This window comes from Pelophylax lessonae (genome assembly GCF_965119305.1).
Source record: "Pelophylax lessonae genome assembly, contig: HAP1_SCAFFOLD_197, whole genome shotgun sequence".
In the NCBI taxonomy this organism is placed as follows: domain Eukaryota; kingdom Metazoa; phylum Chordata; class Amphibia; order Anura; family Ranidae; genus Pelophylax; species Pelophylax lessonae.
The window spans coordinates 239,351-264,186 of NW_028120115.1; the positions used below are offsets into that span (position 1 = coordinate 239,351).

Genomic DNA, 24,836 nt, shown 5'->3' on the forward strand with positions numbered 1-24,836 from the left:
TTCTAAAAATCAGCGGAATCTCCGCTGGCTGCTGTGTTGTTTCCTCAATCCCCTCCCCCTCCACGTCTACCTCTGGGGATTGTATGACGGTATTTCTGTCTACTCCCCAAGGGAGCAACAGCATAAAAATCACGGTAAGGATTTCACTCCTCATTTTCGTTTGAAAATAATAACTGACAGGAAATGCCAATTACTATTAAAGAAAGATTAGTATCTGACAAATAATACCAATCAATAAATTGACTCTGAATTCCAATCACTGGAAATAATGTGATGAAATACAATTCAATCACTCAGGAGCTCTGCAAGACAGATGCTTCTTCTGTGCAGTCCAAGAGCCAACTGCCAAATTCTCCCTGTGCTCCTCTATTTATAGGCTGCAGGTCATGTGACCACCACTGAGAAATCATAGTGCCTGTGCATGAAAAACAACCCACAGCCTCTCATTGGTTTGTCCGGCAGCTGCTTCAATCTGATTGGCCGATCTGTGTTCTGACTGGTTGTATGGGAGCAGATGTGGAAAGGATGGAATACTGCGTATATATTCACCAAAGATGAATGTTTCCTATTGGGTGTAATATATATTATAGGAGGGTTTAGGAGCAGAATGGAGTCATGGGGGCAATAAAAACCCTTTACAGACCGAGAAAATGAAATGACAGAATATATATATTATTATTATAGCAGATCATACTTTAACCACTTGCCGACCGCCGCACGACTATCTACGTGGGCGGTCAGCCCCTCACAGGCAAAGTGACGTAGGTCTACGTCGCTCGCCTGTGAGGGTTTAGGGAGCGAGCGCGCGCCGCCGGAGGCGCGCTCCCGCTCCCGCGTGGTCACGGACCCCCCCGCGCGCGTGACCGGCGGACCCGATCGCCGCCGGCCACTCTGCGATCGGCGGGGGAGAGGGAGATAGTCAGGCAGCTTGTGTAAACAAGCTGCCTGTCATTCTCCTCTCTGTATGAGAGCTGATCACATGGATCTACTATGTAGATCCATTGATCACTCCTCATACAGTTGAAGCCACAGCCAATCACAGTTAGAATCACGCCCCTAGGGACACACACAGCCCCTCCCTCTCAAATAAAGTTAACCCCTTCACTACCAGTGCATTTTTACAGTAACAGTGCATATGTATAGCACTGATTACTGTAGAAATGTCACTGGTAACCCCAAAAGTGTCAAAAATGTCAGTCAAGGGTCCGATCTGTCCGCCGCAATGTCGCAGTACCGCAAAAAAAATCGCAGATCGCTGCCATTACGCGTTAAAAAAAAAAACAACAAAAATGACAAAAATCTTTCCCTTTGTTAGTAAACGCAATAACTTTTGCGCAAACCAATCAAAATACGCTTTTTGCGATTTTTTTTACCAAACATAGGTAGCATAAAACAAATTGGCCGAAAATATTAAAAAATTTTGATTTTTACATTTTTTTTTGGGGGAATTTCATATAAAAAAAAGGGAAAAATATTGCTATTTTTGCAAAATTTACGCTCTTTTTTTGTTTATAGCGCGTGATCAAAAAATCGCACAGGTGATCAAATACCACCAAAAGAAAGCTCTGTTTGTGGGAAAAAAAGGACGCCAAATTCGTTTCGGTACAGCGTCGCACGACCGCGCAATTGTCCGTTAAAGTCACGCAGTGCCGAATCGCAAAATGCCCTCTGGTCGTTTAGCAGCCAAATCCTCCGGGGCTTAAGTGGTTATAATTATTAATTTTATTATTATATATTATTTTATATATTTTCCTGATTGTTATTCATAAATGATATTATATTTTATATTAGTATAATAATAATAAAATGTAATAATGTGTTTTATTATTAGTTTATTTATTTCAATATAATACAAATTGTAATAGAATTTAAAATATTAATTATTGTAAATATGAATACAATTAATATTAACAATGATAATTATGACAATATTAATTAACATAATTAATAAAAAACATAAAAAATTATGATTAATATTATTTATGTCGGCGGTCAGCTCCTCCATGACGTCACTAGCCTGTGAGGCTCTTGGGAGCGCGCGCGCGCCGCCAGAGGCGCGCTCCCGCTCGGACACGCCCCCCCCCCCGTGTGTGTGACCGGTGGACCCCGATGTCTGCTGGGCACTCGCGATCGTCTGTGACAGCGGGAGAAAGGCAGGCGGCTGATGTAAACAAAGCCGCCTGTCATTCTCCCCTGTGTAAAAATGGAGATCACACGGTTCTACTATGTAGGATCGTTGATCACTGTTCCTATACCTCAAGCCACAGCCAATCACAGTTAGAATCACGCCCCTAGGGACACAAATAACCCCTCCCTCTCAAACAAAAGTTAACCCCTTCACTGCCAGTGTAATTTTTACAGTAACAGTGCATATGTATAGCACTGATTACTGCAGTGATGTCACTGGTACCCCCAAAAGTGTCAAAAATGTCAGTCAGGGGTCCGATCTGTCCGCCGCAATGTCGCAGTCCCGCAAAAAAAATCGCAGATCGCCGCCATTACTCGTTAAAAAACAAAAAACAACAAAAATGACAAAAATCTTTCCCTTAGTTAGTAAACGCAATAACTTTTGTGCAAACCAATCAAAATACACTTTTTGTGATTTTTGTTTACCAAACATATGGTAAAAAAAAAAAAATTGGCCAAAAATGTTAAAAAATTTTGATTTTTACATTTTTTTTGGGGAATTTCATATAACAAATGTGAAAAATATTGTTATTTTTGCAAAATTGTCGCTCTTTTTTTGTTTATAGCACATGATCAAAAAATCGCACAGGTGATCAAATACCACCAAAAGAAAGCTCTGTTTGTGGGAAAAAAAGGACGTCAAATTCGTTTAGATACAGCGTCGCACGACCGCGCAATTGTCCGTTAAATTCACGCAGTGCCGAATCGCAAAATACCCCCTGGTCAGGAAGGGGGTAAAATCTTCCGGGGCTTAAGTGGTTAATAGAAGTATAAAGAAATGTTTCTCTATATTCCGTCAGTAGAAGTCTCCTCTGTATTTCTTCTGACATTTCATTGACTGCACTTATCTCGGGTGCCACTAGAGGCCAGCACTTCCTATACTGTGCGATCAATATAGTGTACTTCCGGTGTAATTATCATAGAGCTTCGGCTGGGCGGAAGTGATGTCAGAGGAGGGTGTGTGTGTGTGTATATAGCGAGTCCCTGTGATGAGCCTCCTCCACCAATCATCACTAACCCCGCCCCCCTCCACCAATCATCATTCACCACTCCGCCCTCTTCTCAGCACCTCCGCCAATCACGGTAGTTGCTCCCCGCACTCTTCGCTCTGTTAACCATTCACACCTTCCCGACACTACCGGGAGGAGGAGATAAGAAACACAGCCCCGCCCCCCTCATTCCTTCCTCCTCTCCGCCCCCTCCAGTTTACTGAGATTGAGGCGTGCAATCAGCGGCGGTGTGACCAGGGAGGAAGGCGGGGCCGGTAGCGGAAGGGGCGGGGCCGGAATGGAAACGCGCAGCGGCTGCTAGTCATGATTATCTCTCGCCAGGTGAGACCCCGGAGCATGCTGGGAGGAGGGGGAGGGAGGTCACCCCAATACACACAGCCCGAGCTGTACTACAACCCCCATCATCCTCATTATAGAGGGGGGAGGGGAGCACCCCCCCCACACACACTGAGGGAGGGGCCTCCTCTGCTATACACAGGGGGGATGGGAGAGGCCACACCCCCAACTGCCCCGGATTCTGCGGGACCGCCCTGAGATTTAAAGTCCCTCAGATGGGGAAGGAGGAGGGGTGCACTGAGCCTCTATCCCCTCCCCCAACTTCCTTCCACTCCTCCCCTCCCCCCAACTTCCTTCCACTCCTCCCCTCCCCCAACTTCCTTCCACTCATTGCCAGAACCCCCAACAACCCGACACACATTACACTGTACGAGCAAACTACCCCCTCCCCCCTCTACCTTCCCTTCCTTCCCCCTCCCCAGCCCCCCCTCTCCCTCCCCTCTCTCCCCCTTCTCCCCCCTCTCTCCCCTTCCCCCCTCTCCCCCTTCTCCCCCCTCTCGACCCCTTCCCCCCTCTCTCCCCTTCCCCCCTCTCTCCCCTTCCCCCCTCTCTCCCCTTCCCCCTCTCTCCCCCTTCCCCCTCTCTCCCCCTTCTCCCCTTCCCCTCTCTCTCTCCCCCCTCCCCTTCCCCCCTCTCTCCCTTCCCCCCTCCCCTCTCTCCCCCTCCCCTCTCTCTCCCCTTCCCCTCTCTCGCCCCTCCCCCTCTCTCTCCCCTTCCCCCTCTCTCCCCCTTCCCCCCTCTCTCTCCCCTTCCCCCCCTCTCCCCTTCCCCCCTCTCTCCCCTTCCCCCCTCTCTCCCCTTCCCCCCTCTCTCCCCTTCCCCCTCTCTCCCCCCCTCCCCTTCCCTCTCTCTCCCCTTCCCCCTCTCTCCCCCTTCCCCTCTCTCTCCCCTTCCCCCCCCTCTCTCCCCTTCCCCCCCTCTCTCCCTTCCCCCCCCCTCTCTCCCCTTCCCCCCTCTCTCCCCTTCCCCCTCTCTCCCTTCCCCCTCTCTCCCCTTCCCCCTCTCTCCCCTTCCCCCCTCTCACCCCCTTCCCCTCTCTCTCCCCTTCCCCTCTCTCTCCCCCTTCCCTCTCTCTCCCCTTCCCCCCCTCTCTCCCCTTCCCCCCCCCCCTCTCTCCCCTTCCCCCCCCCTCTCTCCCCTTCCCCCCTCTCTCCCCTTCCCCCCCTCTCTCCCTTCCCCCTCTCTCCCCTTCCCCCCTCTCTCCCCTTCTCCCCCCTCTCTCCCCCTTCCCCCCTCTCCCCCCTTCCCCCTCTCTCCCCCCTCCCCTTCCCCCCTCCCCTCTCTCCCCCTTCCCCCCTCTCTCCCCCTTCCCCCCTCTCTCCCCCTTCCCCCCTCTCTCCCCTTCTCCCTTCCCTCTCTCTCTCCCCCCTCCCCTTCCCCCCTCTCTCCCCCTCCCCCCTCCCCTCTCTCTCCCCCTCCCCTCTCTCTCCCCTCCCCTCTCTCTCCCCTTCCCCCCTCTCTCTCCCCTTCCCCCCTCTCTCCCCTTCCCCCCTCTCTCCCCCTTCCCCCCTCTCTCCCCCTTCCCCCTCTCTCTCCCCTTCCCCCTCTCTCCCCCTTCCCCCTCTCTCCCCCTTCCCCTCTCTCTCCCCTTCCCCCCTCTCTCCCCTTCCCCCCTCTCTCCCCTTCCCCTCTCTCCCCCCTCCCCTTCCCCTCTCTCTCCCCTTCCCCCCTCTCCCCCTTCCCCTCTCTCTCCCCTTCCCCCCCTCTCTCCCCTTCCCCCCCTCTCTCCCCTTCCCCCCTCTCCCCTTCCCCCCTCTCTCCCCTTCCCCCCTCTCTCCCTTCCCCCCTCTCTCCCCTTCCCCTCTCTCTCCCCTTCCCCTCTCTCTCCCCTTCCCCCCCTCTCTCCCCTTCCCCCCCTCTCTCCCCTTCCCCCCCCCCTCTCTCCCCTTCCCCCCCTCTCTCCCTTTCCCCCCTCTCTCCCCTTCCCTCTCTCCCCTTTCCCCCTCTCTCCCCTTCCCCTCTCTCTCCCCTTCCCCTCTCTCTCCCCTTCCCCTCTCTCCCCTTCCCCTCTCTCCCTTCCCCCCTCTCTCCCCTTCCCCCTCTCTCCCCTTCCCCCCTCTCCCCTTCCCCCCCTCTCTCCCCTTCCCTCTCTCTCTCCCCCCCCCCTTCCCCTCTCTCTCTCCCCCCCCCCTTCCCCTCTCTCTCTCTCTCCCCCCCCCCTTCCCCTCTCTCTCTCCCCCCCCTTCCCCTCTCTCTCTCCCCCCCCTTCCCCTCTCTCTCCCCTTCCCCTCTCCCCCCCTTCCCCTCTCTCTCCCCTTCCCCTCTCTCCCCCCTTCCCCCCTCTCTCCCCCTTCCCCCCTCTCTCCCCCTTCCCCCCCTCTCTCCCCTTCCCCTCTCTCTCCCCTTCCCCCCCTCCCCTCTCTCCCCCCTTCCCCCCTCTCTCCCCTTCCCCCCTCTCTCCCCCTTCCCCCCTCTCTCCCCCCTCCCCTCTCTCCCCTTCCCCCCTCCCCCCCTCCCCTCCTCTCTCCCCCTTCCCCCCTCTCTCCCCCTTCCCCCCTCTCTCCCCCTTCTCCCCTTCCCCTCTCTCTCTCCCCCCTCCCCTTCCCCCCTCTCTCCCCTTCCCCCTCCCCTCTCTCTCCCCCTCCCCTCTCTCTCCCCTTCCCCTCTCTCTCCCCTTCCCCCCTCTCTCTCCCCTTCCCCCCTCTCTCTCCCCTTCCCCCTCTCTCTCCCCTTCCCCCTCTCTCTCCCCTTCCCCCTCTCTGCCCCCTTCCCCCCCCTCTCTCCCCCTTCCCCCCCTCTCCCCTTCCCCCTCTCTCCCCTTCCCCCCTCTCTCCCCCTTCCCCCTCTCTCCCCCCCTCCCCTTCCCCTCTCTCTCCCCTTCCCCCCTCTCTCCCCCTTCCCCTCTCTCTCCCCCTTCCCCTCTCTCTCCCCTTCCCCCCCTCTCTCCCCTTCCCCCCCCTCTCTCCCCTTCCCCCCCTCTCCCCTTCCCCCCCTCTCCCCTTCCCCCCTCTCTCCCCTTCCCCCCTCTCTCCCCCTTCCCCTCTCTCTCCCCCTTCCCCTCTCTCTCCCCCTTCCCTTCCTCTCTCCCCTTCCCCCCCCCTCTCTCCCCTTCCCCCCCCTCTCTCCCCTTCCCCCCTCTCTCCCCTTCCCCCCTCTCTCCCCTTCCCCCCTCTCTCCCCTTCCCCCCTCTCTCCCCTTCTCCCCCCCTCTCCCCCTTCCCCCTCTCCCCCCCTTCCCCCCTCTCTCCCCCCTCCCCTCTCTCCCCTTCCCCCCTCCCCTCTCTCCCCCTCCCCTCTCTCCCCCTTCCCCCCTCTCTCCCCCTTCCCCCCTCTCTCCCCCTTCTCCCCTTCCCCTCTCTCTCTCCCCCCTCCCCTTCCCCCCTCTCTCCCCTTCCCCCTCCCCTCTCTCTCCCCCTCCCCTCTCTCTCCCCTTCCCCCCTCTCTCTCCCCTTCCCCCCTCTCTCCCCCTTCCCCCCTCTCTCCCCCTTCCCCCTCTCTCTCCCCTTCCCCCTCTCTCCCCCTTCCCCCCCTCTCTCTCCCCTTCCCCCCCTCTCCCTTCCCCCCTCTCTCCCCTTCCCCCCTCTCTCCCCCTTCCCCCTCTCTCCCCCCCTCCCCTTCCCCTCTCTCTCCCCTTCCCCCCTCTCTCCCCCTTCCCCTCTCTCTCCCCTTCCCCCCCTCTCTCCCCTTCCCCCCCCCTCCCCTTCCCCCCTCTCTCCCCTTCCCCCTCTCTCCCCCTTCCCCCCTCTCTCCCCCTTCCCCCTCTCTCCCCTTCCCCTCTCTCTCCCCTTCCCCCCCTCTCTCCCCTTCCCCCCCTCTCTCCCCTTCCCCCCCCTCTCTCCCCTTCCCCCCCCCCTCTCTCCCCTTCCCCCCCCCCTCTCTCCCTTCCCCCCCCCCTCTCTCCCCTTCCCCCCCCTCTCTCCCCTTCCCCCCTCTCTCCCCCTTCCCCTCTCTCCCCTTTCCCCTCTCTCCCCCTTCCCCTCTCTCTCCCCCTTCCCCTCTCTCTCCCATTCCCCTCTCTCCCCTTCCCTCTCTCCCCTTCCCCCCTCTCTCTCCCCTTCCCCCCTCTCTCTCCCCTTCCCCCCCTCTCTCCCCTTCCCCCCCTCTCTCCCCTTCCCCCCTCTCTCCCCTTCCCCCCTCTCTCCCCTTCCCCCCCTCTCTCCCCTTCCCCTCTCTCTCTCCCCCCCCCTTCCCCTCTCTCTCTCTCTCCCCCCCCTTCCCCTCTCTCTCTCCCCCCCTTCCCCTCTCTCTCCCCTTCCCCTCTCTCCCCCCTTCCCCCCTCTCTCCCCCTCCCCCCCCTCTCTCCCCCTTCCCCCCCCTCTCTCCCCTTCCCTCTCTCTCCCCTTCCCCCCCCTCTCTCCCCTTCCCCCCCCTCTCTCCCCCTTCCCCTCTCTCCCCCCTTCCCCCCTCTCTCCCCCCCTTCCCCCCTCTCTCCCCCTTCCCCCCCTCTCTCCCCTTCCCCCCCTCTCTCCCCCTTCCCCCCCTCTCTCCCCCTTCCCCCCCTCTCTCCCCCTTCCCCCCTCTCTCTCCCCCTTCCCCCCCCCCTCTCTCCCCCTTCCCCCCTCTCTCCCCCTTCCCCTCTCTCTCCCCCTTCCCCTCTCTCTCCCCCTTCCCCTCTCTCTCCCCTTCCCCTCTCTCTCCCCCTTCCCCCCTCTCTCCCCCTTCCCCTCTCTCTTTCCCCTTCCCCCCCTCGCTCTCCTCCCTTCCCCCCTCTCTCTCCCCTTCCCCCTCTCTCCCCCCCTCTCTCCCCTTCCCTCCCTCCTCCCCCTTCCCCCCTCTCTCCCCCTTCCCCTCTCTCTCCCCCTTCCCCTCTCTCTCCCCCTTCCCCCTCTCTCCCCCTTCCCCCCTCTCTCCCCCCCCTCCCCTTCACCCCCCTCTCTCCCCCTTCACCCCCCTCTCTCCCCCTTCCCCCCCCCTCTCTCCCCCTTCACCCCCTCTCTCCCCCTTCCCCCCTCTCTCCCCTTCCCCCCTCTCTCCCCCTTCCCCTCTCTCTCCCCTTCCCCCTCTCTCTCCCCTTCCCCCCCTCTCTCCCCCTTCCCCCTCTCTCCCCCTTCCCCTCTCTCTCCCCCTTCCCCTCTCTCTCCCCCTTCCCCCTCTCTCCCCCCTTCCCCCCTCTCTCCCCCCCTCTCTCCCCCTTCCCCCCCTCTCTCTCCCCCTTCCCCCCCCTCTCTCTCCCCTTCCCCCCCTCTCTCTCCCCTTCCCCCCCTCTCTCCCCCTTCCCCCCCTCTCTCCCCTTCCCCCCTCTCTCCCCCTTCCCCTCTCTCTCCCCTTCCCCCCCCCTCTCTCCCCTTCCCCCCTCTCTCCCCCCTTCCCCCCTCTCTCCCCCCTTCCCCCCTCTCTCCCCCCTCCCCTTCCCCCCTCTCTCCCCCTTCCCCCCCCTCTCTCCCCCTTCCCCCCTCTCTCCCCCTTCCCCCCTCTCTCCCCTTCCCCCCCCTCTCTCCCCTTCCCCCCCCTCTCTCCCCTTCCCCCCTCTCTCCCCTTCCCCCCCTCTCTCCCCCCTTCCCCCCTCTCTCCCCCTTCCCCCCTCTCTCCCCCCTCCCCTTCCCCCCTCTCTCCCCCTTCCCCCCCTCTCTCCCCCTTCCCCCCTCTCTCCCCCTTCCCCTCGCTCTCCCCTTCCCCCCTCTCTCCCCCCCTTCCCCCCCTCTCTCCCCCTTCCCCCCCCCCTCTCTCCCCTTCCCCCCCTCTCTCCCCCTTCCCCCCTCTCTCCCCCTTCCCCTCTCTCTCCCCTTCCCCCCTCCTCTCTCCCCCTTCCCCCTCTCTCCCCCCTTCCCCCCTCTCTCCCCTTCCCCCCCCCTCTCTCCCCTTCCCCCCCTCTCTCCCCTTCCCCCCCTCTCTCCCCTTCCCCCCTCTCTCCCCCTTCCCCCTCTCTCCCCCCCTCCCCTTCCCCCCTCTCTCCCCCTTCCCCCCTCTCTCCCCCTTCCCCCCTCTCTCCCCCCCTTCCCCCCTCTCTCCCCCCCTTCCCCCCCTCTCTCCCCCTTCCCCCCCCCTCTCTCCCCCTTCCCCCCCCCTCTCTCCCCCTTCCCCCCTCTCTCCCCCTTCCCCTCTCTCTCCCCTTCCCCCCCTCTCTCCCCCTTCCCCCCTCTCTCCCCCCTTCCCCCCTCTCTCCCCCTTCCCCCCTCTCTCCCCCCCTCCCCTTCCCCCCCCTCTCTTCCCCTTCCCCCCCCCCTCTCTCCCCCTTCCCCCCCCCTCTCTCCCCCTTCCCCCCCCCCCCTCTCTCCCCCTTCCCCCCCCCCCCCTCTCTCCCCCCCCCTCTCTCCCCCTTCCCCTCTCTCCCCCTTCCCCTCTCTCCCCCTTCCCCTCTCTCTCCCCTTCCCCCCCTCTCTCCCCCCTTCCCCCCTCTCTCTCCCCTTCCCCCCTCTCTCCCCCTTCCCCCCCCTCTCTCTCCCCTTCCCCCTCTCTCCCCCTTCCCCCTCTCTCCCCTTCCCCTCTCTCTCCCCTTCCCCCCCTCTCTCCCCCCTTCCCCCCTCTCTCTCCCCCTTCCCCCCCCCCCCCCCCTCTCTCCCCCTTCCCCCCTCTCTCCCCCTTCCCCCCTCTCTCCCCCTTCCCCCCTCTCTCCCCCTTCCCCCCCTCTCTCCCCCTTCCCCCCTCTCTCCCCCTTCCCCCCTCTCTCCCCCCCTCCCCTTCCCCCTCTCTCCCCCTTCCCCCCTCTCTCCCCCTTCCCCCCTCTCTCCCCCTTCCCCTCGCTCTCCCCTTCCCCCCCTTCCCCCCCTCTCTCCCCCTTCCCCCCCTCTCTCCCCCTTCCCCCCCCTCTCTCTCCCCTTCCCCCCCTCTCTCCCCTTCCCCCCTCTCTCCCCCTTCCCCCCTCTCTCCCCCTTCCCCTCTCTCTCCCCCTTCCCCCCCTCTCTCCCCCTTCCCCCCTCTCTCCCCCCTTCCCCCCTCTCTCCCCCTTCCCCTTCCCCCCTCTCTCCCCCTTCCCCTTCCCCCCTCTCTCCCCCTTCCCCCCTCTCTCCCCCTTCCCCCCTCTCTCCCCCTTCCCCTCTCTCTCCCCCCTCTCTCCCCTCCCCCCTATCCCTCTCTGTAAATGAGATCCGTTTAACCTCTTAACCATTTAAGGACCGTCCTCTGCAGTTATACTGCGGCAGGCAGCGGCTCCTGGGCAATCCAGCGTAGGAATACATCAGTGGCACGCCTGCAGCTAGGGGGCGAGCGCGCACCGCCTCAGGTGCATTCCCACCCCCACTCGGCAGCGGGGGCTCTGATGCACGGGGCAGGTGACACCCGGCGATCGCTCCCCGCTGAGAGAGAAGGACGATCGGATGTAATCACAGCTGACCGTTCTTCTCTATGGAATGATCACAGAGCTCCTTCTATATAGCATCACAGGTCTCTATGGTCATTTCACAAGCCACGCCCCCCACAGTTAGAATCACTCCCCTAGGCTCACATTTAACCCTTTGATCACCCCTGGTGTTAACCCCTTCCCTGCCAGTGTCATTAGTACAGTAACAGTGCATATATATAGCACTGATTACTGTAGAAATGTCACTAGTAACCCCAAAAGTGTCAAAAATGTCAGTCAGGGGTCCGATCTGTCCGCCGCAATGTCGCAGTCCCGCAAAAATCGCAGATCGCCGCCATTACTAGTAAAAAAAAAAAAATGAGATAAATCTTTCCCGTAGTTGGTAGATGTGATAAGTTTTGCGGCGCAGTGTTATATAATGGGTGCAGTGATAATCGGGGACACGGATCGGTGATAATCGGGGACACGGATCGGTGATAATCGGGGACACGGATCGGTGATAATCGGGGACACGGATCGGTGATAATCGGGGACACGGATCGGTGATAATCGGGGACACGGATCGGTGATAATCGGGGACACGGACTGGTGATAATCGGGGACACGGATCGGTGATATTTGGGGACACGGATTGGTGGTAATCGGGGACACGGATTGGTGATATTTTGGGGACACGGACTGGTGATAATCGGGCACACGGATCGGTGGTAATCGGGGACAAGGATTGGTGATAATCGGGGACACGGATCGGTGATAATCGGGGACACGGATCGGTGATAATCGGGGACACGGACTGGTGATAATCGGGGACACGAATTGGTGATATTTGGGGACACGGATTGGTGATAATCAGGGACACGGATTGGTGATAATCGGGGACACGGACTGGTGATAATCGGGGACACGGATCGGTGATAATCGGGGACACGGACTGGTGATAATCGGGGACACGGATTGGTGATATTTGGGGACACGGATTGGTGATATTTGGGGACACGGATTGGTGATAATCAGGGACACGGATCGGTGATAATCGGGGACACGGATCGGTGATAATCGGGGACACGGATCGGTGATAATCGGGGACACGGATCGGTGATAATCGGGGACACGGATCGGTGATAATCGGGGACACGGATCGGTGATAATCGGGGACACGGACTGGTGATAATCGGGGACACGGATCGGTGATATTTGGGGACACGGATTGGTGGTAATCGGGGACACGGATTGGTGATATTTTGGGGACACGGACTGGTGATAATCGGGCACACGGATCGGTGGTAATCGGGGACAAGGATTGGTGATAATCGGGGACACGGATCGGTGATAATCGGGGACACGGATCGGTGATAATCGGGGACACGGACTGGTGATAATCGGGGACACGAATTGGTGATATTTGGGGACACGGATTGGTGATAATCAGGGACACGGATCGGTAATAATCGGGGACACGGACTGGTGATAATCGGGGACACGGATTGGTGATATTTGGGGACACGGATTGGTGATAATCGGGGACACGGATTGGTGATAATCGGGGACACGGATTGGTGATAATCGGGGACACGGATTGGTGATAATCGGGGACACGGATTGGTGATAATCGGGGACACGGATTGGTGATGTTTGGGGACACGGATTGCTGGTAATCGGGGACACGGATCGGTGATAATCGGGGACACGGATTGGTGATATTTGGGGACACGGATCGGTGATAATCGGGGACACGGATCGGTGATAATCGGGGACACGAATCGGTGATAATCGGGGACACGGATCGGTGATAATCGGGGACACGGATCGGTGATAATCGGGGACACGGATCGGTGATAATCTGGGACACGGATCGGTGATAATCGGGGACACGGATCGGTGATAATCGGGGACACGGATCGGTGATAATCGGGGACACGGATTGCTGATATTTGGGGACACGGATTGGTGGTAATCGGGGACACGGATTGGTGATATTTTGGGGACACGGACTGGTGATAATCGGGCACACGGATCGGTGGTAATCGGGGACACGGATCGGTGATAATCGGGAACACGGATCGGTGATAATCGGGGACACGGATTGGTGATAATCGGGGACACGGATCGGTAATAATCGGGGACACGGATCGGTGATAATCGGGGATACGGATCGGTGATAATCGGGGACACGGATCGGTGATAATCGGGGACACGGACTGGTGATAATCGGGGACACGGATTGGTGATATTTGGGGACACGGATTGGTGATAATCGGGGACACGGATTGGTGATAATCGGGGACACGGACTGGTGATAATCGGGGACACGGATTGGTGGTAATCGGGGACACGGATCGGTGATAATCGGGGACACGGACTGGTGATAATCGGGGACACGGATTGGTGATATTTGGGGACACGGATTGGTGATAATCGGGGACACGGATTGGTGATAATCGGGGACACGGATTGGTGATATTTGGGGACACGGATTGCTGGTAATCGGGGACACGGATCGGTGATAATCGGGGACACGGATCGGTGATAATCGGGGACACGGATCGGTGATAATCGGGGACACGGATTGGTGATATTTGGGGACACGGATCGGTGATAATCAGGGACACGGATCGGTGATAATCAGGGACACGGATCGGTGATAATCGGGGACACGGATTGGTGATAATCGGGGACACGGATTGGTGATAATCGGGGACACGGATTGGTGATATTTGGGGACACGGATTGCTGGTAATCGGGGACACGGATTGGTGATAATCGGGGACACGGATCGGTGATAATCGGGGACACGGATCGGTGATAATCGGGGACACGGATTGGTGATATTTGGGGACACGGATTGGTGATAATCGGGGACACGGATCGGTGATAATCGGGGACACGGATTGGTGATATTTGGGGACACGGATTGGTGATAATCGGGGACACGGATCGGTGATAATCGGGGACACGGATCGGTGATAATCGGGGACACGGATCGGTGATAATCGGGGACACGGATCGGTGATAATCGGGGACACGGATCGGTGATAATCGGGGACACGGACCGGTGATAATCAGGGACACGGATCGGTGATAATCAGGGACACGGATCGGTGATAATCGGGGACACGGATTGGTGATATTTGGGGACACGGATTGGTGATAATCGGGGACACGGATTGGTGATAATCGGGGACACGGATCGGTGATAATCGGGGACACGGATCGGTGATAATCGGGGACACGGAACGGTGATAATCGGGGACACGGATCGGTGATAATCGGGGACACGGATTGGTGATATTTGGGGACACGGATTGGTGATAATCGGGGACACGGATCGGTGATAATCGGGGACACGGATCGGTGATAATCGGGGACACGGATCGGTGATAATCGGGGACACGGATCGGTGATAATCGGGGACACGGACCGGTGATAATCAGGGACACGGATCAGTGATAATCAGGGACACGGATCGGTGATAATCGGGGACACGGATCGGTGATAATCGGGGACACGGATTGGTGATATTTGGGGACACGGATTGGTGATAATCGGGGACACGGATTGGTGATGTTTGGGGACACGGATTGCTGGTAATCGGGGACACGGATCGGTGATAATCGGGGACACGGATTGGTGATATTTGGGGACACGGATCGGTGATAATCGGGGACACGGATCGGTGATAATCGGGGACACGAATCGGTGATAATCGGGGACACGGATCGGTGATAATCGGGGACACGGATCGGTGATAATCGGGGACACGGATCGGTGATAATCTGGGACACGGATCGGTGATAATCGGGGACACGGATTGGTGATAATCGGGGACACGGATCGGTGATAATCGGGGACACGGATCGGTGATAATCGGGGACACGGATTGCTGATATTTGGGGACACGGATTGGTGGTAATCGGGGACACGGATTGGTGATATTTTGGGGACACGGACTGGTGATAATCGGGCACACGGATCGGTGGTAATCAGGGACACGGATCGGTGATAATCGGGAACACGGATCGGTGATAATCGGGGACACGGATTGGTGATAATCGGGGACACGGATCGGTAATAATCGGGGACACGGATCGGTGATAATCGGGGACAAGGATTGGTGATAATCGGGGACACGGATCGGTGATAATCGGGGACACGGACTGGTGATAATCGGGGACACGGATTGGTGATATTTGGGGACACGGATTGGTGATAATCGGGGACACGGATTGGTGATAATCGGGGACACGGACTGGTGATAATCGGGGACACGGATTGGTGGTAATCGGGGACACGGATCGGTGATAATCGGGGACACGGACTGGTGATAATCGGGGACACGGATTGGTGATATTTGGGGACACGGATTGGTGATAATCGGGGACACGGATTGGTGATAATCGGGGACACGGATTGGTGATATTTGGGGACACGGATTGCTGGTAATCGGGGACACGGATCGGTGATAATCGGGGACACGGATCGGTGATAATCGGGGACACGGATCGGTGATAATCGGGGACACGGATTGGTGATATTTGGGGACACGGATCGGTGATAATCAGGGACACGGATCGGTGATAATCAGGGACACGGATCGGTGATAATCGGGGACACGGATTGGTGATAATCGGGGACACGGATTGGTGATAATCGGGGACACGGATTGGTGATATTTGGGGACACGGATTGCTGGTAATCGGGGACACGGATTGGTGATAATCGGGGACACGGATCGGTGATAATCGGGGACACGGATCGGTGATAATCGGGGACACGGATCGGTGATAATCGGGGACACGGATCGGTGATAATCGGAGACACGGATCGGTGATAATCGGGGACACGGATCGGTGATAATCGGAGACACGGATCGGTGATAATCGGGGACACGGAACGGTGATAATCGGGGACACGGATCGGTGATAATCGGGGACACGGATTGGTGATATTTGGGGACACGGATTGGTGATAATCGGGGACACGGATCGGTGATAATCGGGGACACGGATCGGTGATAATCGGGGACACGGATCGGTGATAATCGGGGACACGGATCGGTGATAATCGGGGACACGGACCGGTGATAATCAGGGACACGGATCAGTGATAATCAGGGACACGGATCGGTGATAATCAGGGACACGGATCGGTGATAATCGGGGACACGGATTGGTGATATTTGGGGACACGGATTGGTGATAATCGGGGACACGGATTGGTGATAATCGGGGACACGGATCGGTGATAATCGGGGACACGGATCGGTGATAATCGGGGACACGGAACGGTGATAATCGGGGACACGGATCGGTGATAATCGGGGACACGGATTGGTGATATTTGGGGACACGGATTGGTGATAATCGGGGACACGGATCGGTGATAATCGGGGACACGGATCGGTGATAATCGGGGACACGGATCGGTGATAATCGGGGACACGGATCGGTGATAATCGGGGACACGGACCGGTGATAATCAGGGACACGGATCAGTGATAATCAGGGACACGGATCGGTGATAATCGGGGGACACGGATCGGTGATAATCGGGGACACGGATTGGTGATATTTGGGGACACGGATTGGTGATAATCGGGGACACGGATTGGTGATAATCGGGGACACGGATCGGTGATAATCGGGGACGGGGACACGGATTGGTGATATTTGGGGACACGGATTGGTGATAATCGGGGACACGGATTGGTGATAATCGGGGACACGGATCGGTGATAATCGGGGACGGGGACACGGATTGGTGATAATCGGGGACACGGATTGGTGATATTTGGGGACACGGATTGCTGGTAATCGGGGACACGGATTGGTGATAATCGGGGACACGGATTGGTGATATTTGGGGACACGGATTGCTGGTAATCGGGGACACGGATTGCTGGTAATCGGGGACACGGATCGGTGACAGCACAAAAAAAAATGATATATTTTTAGTTTTTGTATTTTGTATTACATTTTCTTTCTTTTTCTTCTTTTTTTACACACTGTGATCAGAGCAATATCATTGTTACCATAGCAACACTGCACTACTCTGAGGAGCACAATATCATTGTTACCATAGCAACACCGCACTACTCTGAGGAGCACAATTAGGGCTGGGCGATAAAACGATACCGATAGGTATCGCGATAGTCCCGTGCTCGATAGCAATAAGAAAACTTGAACGATAAATCGAAAAGTCCGCTCCGACGGGTTTAAACTTTTAAAAATGGCGCCGCCCGGCGCCAACACGTCATTGCGCACGCGCCGCCGCTCGGGAGAGGCCGGGAATAGCCGAAATTACACGAGCGGTGGCGGCGCGTGCGCAATGACGTATCGGCGCCGGGCGGCGCCATTTTTAAAACGAAGGCGTCTCTGGAACAGGTAAGTGAAACAGCTTCACTACCTGCCGTTATGCAGGGCTGCGGGCATACTACAAGGGATGCAGTGCTGCGGGCATGGTCCACCTGCACCATGCCCACAGCACTGCATCTCCTGTAGTATGCCCACAACCCCGGATCCTCTTGTACCATGCCAGTCACCCTGCATTCTCCTGCACCATGCCAGTCACCCTGCATTCTCTTGTACCATGCCAGTCACCCTGCATTCTCCTGCACCATGCCAGTCACCCTGCATTCTCACCCTAGGGTCCTTATTTTAAATGGGTAATAAAAAATATCAATATATATCGATATCGACCGATATGAAACACTGATATCGTGATACAGTTTTCAGCCATATCGCCCAGCCCTAAGCACAATATCATTGTTACCATAGTAACACTGCACTACTCTGAGGAGCACAATATCATTGTTACCATAGCAACACTGCACTACTCTGAGGAGCACAATATCATTGTTACCATAGCAACACTGCACTACTCTGAGGAGCACAATATCATTGTTACCATAGCAACACTGCACTACTCTGAGGAGCACAATATCATTGTTACCATAGCAACACCGCACTACTCTGAGGAGCACAATATCATTGTTACCATAGCAACACTGCACTACTCTGAGGAGCACAATATCATTGTTACCATAGTAACACTGCACTACTCTGAGGAGCACAATATCATTGTTACCATAGCAACACTGCACTACTCTGAGGAGCACAATATCATTGTTACCATAGCAACACTGCACTACTCTGAGGAGCACAATATCATTGTTACCATAGCAACACCGCACTACTCTGAGGAGCACAATATCATTGTTACCATAGCAACACCGCACTACTCTGAGGAGCACAATATCATTGTTACCATAGCAACACCGCACTACTCTGAGGAGCACAATATCATTGTTACCATAGCAACACTGCACTACTCTGAGGAGCACAATATCATTGTTACCATAGTAACACTGCACTACTCTGAGGAGCACAATATCATTGTTACCATAGCAACACTGCACTACTCTGAGGAGCACAATATCATTGTTACCATAGTAACACCGTACTACTCTGAGGAGCACAATATCATTGTTACCATAGCAACACTGCACTACTCTGAGGAGCACAATATCATTGTTACCATAGTAACACCGTACTACTCTGAGGAGCACAATATCATTGTTACCATAGCAACACCGCACTACTCTGAGGAGCACAATATCATTGTTACCATAGCAACACTGCACTACTCTGAGGAGCACAATATAATTGTTACCATAGTAACACTGCACTACTCTGAGGAGCACAATATCATTGTTACCATAGCAACACTGCACTACTCTGAGGAGCACAATATCATTGTTACCATAGCAACACTGCACTACTCTGAGGAGCACAATATCATTGTTACCATAGCAACACTGCACTACTCCGAGGAGCACAATATCATTGTTACCATAGCAACACTGCACTACTCTGAGGAGCACAATATCATTGTTACCATAGCAACACTGCACTACTCTGAGGAGCACAATATCATTGTTACCATAGTAACACCGTACTACTCTGAGGAGCACAATATCATTGTTACCATAGCAACACTGCACTACTCTGAGGAGCACAATATCATTGTTACCATAGTAACACCGCACTACTCTGAGGAGCACAATATCATTGTTACCATAGCAACACTGCACTACTCTGAGGAGCACAATATCATTGTTACCATAGCAACACTGCACTACTCTGAGGAGCACAATATCATTGTAACCATAGCAACACCGCACTACTCTGAGGAGCACAATATCATTGTTACCATAGCAACACCGCACTACTCTGAGGAGCACAATATCATTGTTACCATAGCAACACCGCACTACTCTGAGGAGCACAATATCATTGTTACCATAGCAACACTGCACTACTCTGAGGAGCACAATATCATTGTTACCATAGTAACACCGTACTACTCTGAGGAGCACAATATCATTGTTACCATAGCAACACCGCACTACTCTGAGGAGCACAATATCATTGTTACCATAGCAACACTGCACTACTCTGAGGAGCACAATATCATTGTTACCATAGCAACACTGCACTACTCTGAGGAGCACAATATCATTGTTACCATAGCAACACCGCACTACTCTGAGGAGCACAATATCATTGTTACCATAGTAACACTGCACTACTCTGAGGAGCACAATATCATTGTTACCATAGCAACACTGCACTACTCTGAGGAGCACAATATCATTGTTACCATAGTAACACTGCACTACTCTGAGGAGCACAGTGGTGGTGATAGTGAAGGGGAAGGGTACAGCGGGGGAAGGGGTGTGATGCAGAGTTGGCGGTGTATTTCTCAGAGGAGGGGTGATGGTACAGTGGGGGGGGGGGGGTGATGGTACAGTAGGAGGTTTGATGGTACAGTGGGGGGGGGGTGATGGTACAGTAGGATGAGGGGTGATGGTACAGTGGGGGGGGTGATGGTACAGTGGGGGGAGGGGTGATGGTACAGTAGGAGGAGGTTTGATGGTACAGTGGGGGGGGGTGATGGTACAGTAGGAGGAGGGGTGATGGTACAGTGGGGGGGTGATGGTACAGTAGGAGGAGGGGTGATGGTACAGTGGGGGGTGGGGTGATGGTACAGTAGGAGGAGGGGTGATGGTACAGTGGGGGGTGGGGTGATGGTACAGTAGGAGGAGGGGTGATGGTACAGTGGGGGGGGGTGATGGTACAGTAGGAGGAGGGGTGATGGTACAGTGGGGGGGGTGATGGTACAGTAGGAGGAGGGGTGATGGTACAGTGGGGGGGGTGATGGTACAGTAGGAGGAGGTTTGATGGTACAGTGGGGGGGGTGATGGTACAGTGGGGGGGGTGATGGTACAGTAGGAGGAGGTTTGATGGTACAGTGGGGGGGGTGATGGTACAGTAGGAGGAGGGGTGATGGTACAGTGGGGGGGGGTGATGGTACAGTAGGAGGAGGGGTGATGGTACAGTGGGGGGGGTGATGGTACAGTAGGAGGGGGGGGTGATGGTACAGTGGGGGGGGTGATGGTACAGTAGGAGGAGGGGTGATGGTACAGTGGGGGGGGGGGTGATGGTACAGTAGGAGGAGGGGTGATGGTACAGTGGGGGGTGGGGTGATGGTACAGTAGGAGGAGGGGTGATGGTACAGTAGGAGGAGGGGTGATGGTACAGTGGGGGGGGTGATGGTACAGTAGGAGGAGGGGTGATGGTACAGTAGGAGGAGGGGTGATGGTACAGTGGGGGGGGGGTGATGGTACAGTAGGAGGAGGGGTGATGGTACAGTGGGGGGTGGGGTGATGGTACAGTAGGAGGAGGGGTGATGGTACAGTAGGAGGAGGGGTGATGGTACAGTAGGAGGAGGTTTGATGGTACAGTGGGGGGGGGGGGTGATGGTACAGTAGGAGGAGGGGTGATGGTACAGTGGGGGGGGGTGATGGTACAGTAGGAGGAGGTTTGATGGTACAGTGGGGGGGGGGTGATGGTACAGTAGGAGGAGGGGTGATGGTACAGTGGGGGGAGGGGTGATGGTACAGTAGGAGGAGGGGTGATGGTACAGTGGGGGGTGGGGTGATGGTACAGTAGGAGGAGGGGTGATGGTACAGTAGGAGGAGGGGTGATGGTACAGTAGGAGGAGGTTTGATGGTACAGTGGGGGGGGGGGGTGATGGTACAGTAGGAGGAGGGGTGATGGTACAGTGGGGGGGGGTGATGGTACAGTAGGAGGAGGTTTGATGGTACAGTGGGGGGGGGGTGATGGTACAGTAGGAGGAGGGGTGATGGTACAGTGGGGGGGGGTGATGGTACAGTGGGGGGGGTGATGGTACAGTAGGAGGAGGGGTGATGGTACAGTGGGGGGGTGATGGTACAGTAGGAGGAGGTTTGATGGTACAGTGGGGGGGGGTGATGGTACAGTAGGAGGAGGGGTGATGGTACAGTGGGGGGTGGGGTGATGGTACAGTAGGAGGAGGGGTGATGGTACAGTGGGGGGTGGGGTGATGGTACAGTAGGAGGAGGGGTGATGGTACAGTGGGGGGGGGGTGTTAGCTCAAATCTCGTCAGGAGGCAATTAAAAGATGATACACGGCCCTTCAGGCTGCATTCACATGTCAGCTTATAATCGATTCGGAGATTTATTGCAAATCGCGGGACGCCTAGCGTTGCCCGTTGATTTGCAATAGCTCCCCAAACGCCGAGCGATGTTGCCGCGATTTACGCCCGCCAAATCGCGGCAACATCGCGCAAACAAAATCGCGGGACGCAATACGCTCCAGAGAGGCTCTTGTACTTTTTTGGAGCGTATTGCGTCCCGCGATTTTGTTTGCGCGATGTTGCCGCGATTCGGCGGGCATAAATCGCGGCAACATCGCTCGGCGTTTGGGGGGCTATTGCAAATCAACGGGCAACGCTAGGCGTCCCGCGATTTGCAATAAATCTCCGAATCGCGGGCGGAACCGCGGCGGTTCTGCCCGCGATTATAAGCTGACATGTGAATGCAGCCTTAGTGGCTGACCCCCCCTAGATATTGAAAGATTGTATTAACATGCCTTATTATATTTCAGGGGGGAATGATGGTACAGTGGGGGGGGGGGGGGGGTGATGGTACAGTAGGAGGAGGTTTGATGGTACAGTGGGGGGGGGGTGATGGTACAGTTGGAGGAGGGGTGATGGTACAGTGTGGGGGGGGGGGATGATACAGTGGGTGAAGGTTTGATGGTACAGTGGGGGGTGATGGTACAGTAGGAGGAGGGGTGATGGTACAGTGGGGGGGGGGTGATGGTACAGTGGGGGGGGGGGTGTGATGGTACAGTAGGGGGAGGGGTGATGGTACAGTGGGGGGAGGGGTGATGGTACAGTGGGGGGAGGGGTGATGGTACAGTAGGGGGAGGGGTGATGGTACAGTGGGGGGAGGGGTGATGGTACAGTGGGGGAGGGGTGATGGTACTGTGGGGGGGGGGGGGTGATGGTACAGTGGGGGGGAGGGGATGATGGTATGGTGGGGTACGGATGATGGTACAGCGGGGGAGGGGTGTGATATGAAGTATTGATGGGGGATTATATCTGTGTGTTGCTCTTCAGGTGCCGGTTCTCTTCGATGAGGTGGCGGTGTATTTCTCGGAGGAGGAGTGGTGTAGTCTGGAGGAGTGGCAGAAGGAACTCTATAAGGATGTGATGAAGGAGAATTATCAGACTCTGGTCTTCATAGGTGAGACCCAACAGCTGACACTCTACTCTCCCCATCTGTGCAGACCAGGAATTCACCTACTACATGTCTGTGTGACACCTATAACAGACTCCGCCCACCACTGGGATTTGTCAAATGGGGGAGGTCTGGAGAAGGGGGGGGTTGAGATTTGTCATATGGGCCGGTCTGAGGAGGGGGGTTGTCATATGGGGTAGGTCTAGGGGGGTTGGGATTATTCATATGGGGGAGGTCTGGGGAGGGGGGTTGGGATTTGTTATATGGGGAGGTGGGGGGTTTTCATATGGGGGAGGTCTGGGGAGGGGGGGGTTGGGATTTGTTATATGGCGAGGTCTGGGAGGGGGGGGGGTTTCATATGGGGGAGGTCCGAGGAGGGGGGTGGCATTTGTCGAAGGGGGGGTAGGTTTTGTGAAATTGGGGGTGGTTGGGATTTGTCATATAGGGGAGGTCTAAGGAGGGGGGATTTGGGATTCGTCATATGGGGGAGGTCAAGGGAGGGGGGATTTGGGATTCGTCATATGGGGGAGGTCTCGGGAGGGGGGGTTGGGATTTGTCATATAGGGGAGGTCTAAGGAGGGTGGATTTGGGATTCGTCATATGGGGGAGGTCTCGGGAGGGGGGGTTGGGATTTGTCATATGGGGGAGGTCTCGGGATGCAGCACTAGGATCTGCCTTTCCTATACATTTATATGTATTTCGGGTTTTTGGCCCCCAGGTCAGCCGGAGATCTTGTCTCGGATAGAGAGAGGTGAAGATCCGTGTATCAGGGCCCACCAACTCTCCGAGGAGCCCCGGAGGACCGACACCATTGTGCACACAGGTGAGAAGAGCCATGGAGGTGTGACATCTAGGGGGGGTTGGGGAAGACTTCAGCCCTCTTTCTCTGAATTGGGTCCCACCCTCTTTCTCTGAATTGGGTCCCGCCCTCTTTCTCTGTATTGGGTCCCGCCCTCTTTCTCTGAATTGGGTCCCGTCCTCTTTCTCTGAATTGGGTCACACCCTCTTTCTCTGAATTAGGTCCCGCCCTCTTTCTCTGAATTAGGTCCCGCCCTCTTTCTCTGAATTGGGTCACGCCCTCTTTCTCTGAATTGGGTCACGCCCTCTTTCTCTGAATTGGGTCACGCCCTCTTTCTCTGAATTGGGTCACGCCCTTTTTCTCTGAATCGGGTCCCGCCCTCTTTCTCTGAATCGGGTCCCGCCCTCTTTCTCTGAATCGGGCCCCGCCCTCTTTCTCTGAATCGGGCCCCGCCCTCTTTCTCTGAATTGGGCCCCACCCTCTTTCTCTGAATTGGGCCCCGCCCTCTTTCTCTGAATTGGGCCCCGCCCTCTTTCTCTGAATTGGGTCACATTGGTTTGTGTCCCAGGATTTGGGTACAGATCGTCCAATGCTGTATCAGGAACATGAATGAAGGATCGGGATTATTGTACTTACCGCAAACTGCATTGAGGGACACAGGAGCTCACATACAGTCGGATTATACTGCCACCTACAGAAATAGTGTGGCCAGCCCAGTATAACCCCTCCCACTCCCAGCATTCCTCAGTTCAGGGAAAAGGCGGTACCAAGAAAATGATCAGACAGAGTGGTGGAACCCGCGTTCTCCATGGATGTCAAGAAAATAATTTTAGTTAGTATAAAATCCCGTTATCTTTCTCGTTCAATATGGAACACGGGGAATCGGATACATCTGGACGTACTAAGCAGTCCAACTATAAGAGGTGGGCAACACAACACAACACTAACGGGCCCACACAAAAACAACACATCTAGGGGTTTCCCTACAAATTAAAGGGCCCGTGTTGGACCTTAGACCCAAAGCTGGCTTCAGGTGAGGCCTACAGATCCACCTGATAGAACTTAGGAGAACGTATCAGCAGAAGACCGGGTGGTTGACATATTAATCTAGGAAGGAGCCATCTGGGAGACCTTACGCCCAAAACTGGCATCAGCTATAGCCTAAAACTCCAACTGGTAGGACTTAGGAAAATGTGGGAGCAGAAGACCAGGCAGTGGACCTATTATTCTAGGAAGGAGCCCTCTGGAGGACCTTAGACCCAAAGCTGGCATCAGATGAGGCCTGAACTTCCTCCTTGAAGAACATAGGAGAAGGCCAGGTGGCAGGCTTCCAAATCTGGGAAACAGTTGCTTGATGTCGAAGAGCCCATCCATAGAGGGTGTGCCTATCCAGGGAATGGTGGAACCTGAGCCCCAAGAGCTTAAGCTTGAATAATGGTTTGTTTGAACAAGAAACAGGTTCCCCCTTACAGGAGGCGGGGGTGACAGAGAGAACCAGTGTTTCCGACCAGAAAACCTGCACAGAGTGAACTGCATCCACTCAATGAAGAGAGATCTTCTGATCAATGGAAGATGGACACAAGGTCAGAAGATCAATGTTCTGGTTGAGGTAAAGGGCCAAAACCACCTTAAGAAGGAAGGAAGTTCTGGGAGATCCTAGAAACTGAAGCTGGACACAAAGTCAGAAGATAGATGTCTTGGCTG

The 24,836-nt window shown here is 56.2% G+C and overlaps 1 protein-coding gene across 1 annotated transcript in view; it reads left to right on the plus strand.

The window, feature by feature from the left end:
- Window positions 1-3,396: 3,396 nt before the first annotated feature.
- LOC309543553 (zinc finger protein 777-like) overlaps window positions 3,397-24,836 on the plus strand; it is a 35,101-nt gene continuing 13,661 nt past the window's right edge. Inside the window, exons 1-3 of the mRNA XM_082276025.1 lie at window positions 3,397-3,518; window positions 22,213-22,339; window positions 23,052-23,156. Coding sequence (XP_082132151.1) covers window positions 3,501-3,518; window positions 22,213-22,339; window positions 23,052-23,156 — 250 coding nt within the window. The 5' untranslated portion in view covers window positions 3,397-3,500. The remainder of the gene's footprint in view (window positions 3,519-22,212; window positions 22,340-23,051; window positions 23,157-24,836) is intronic.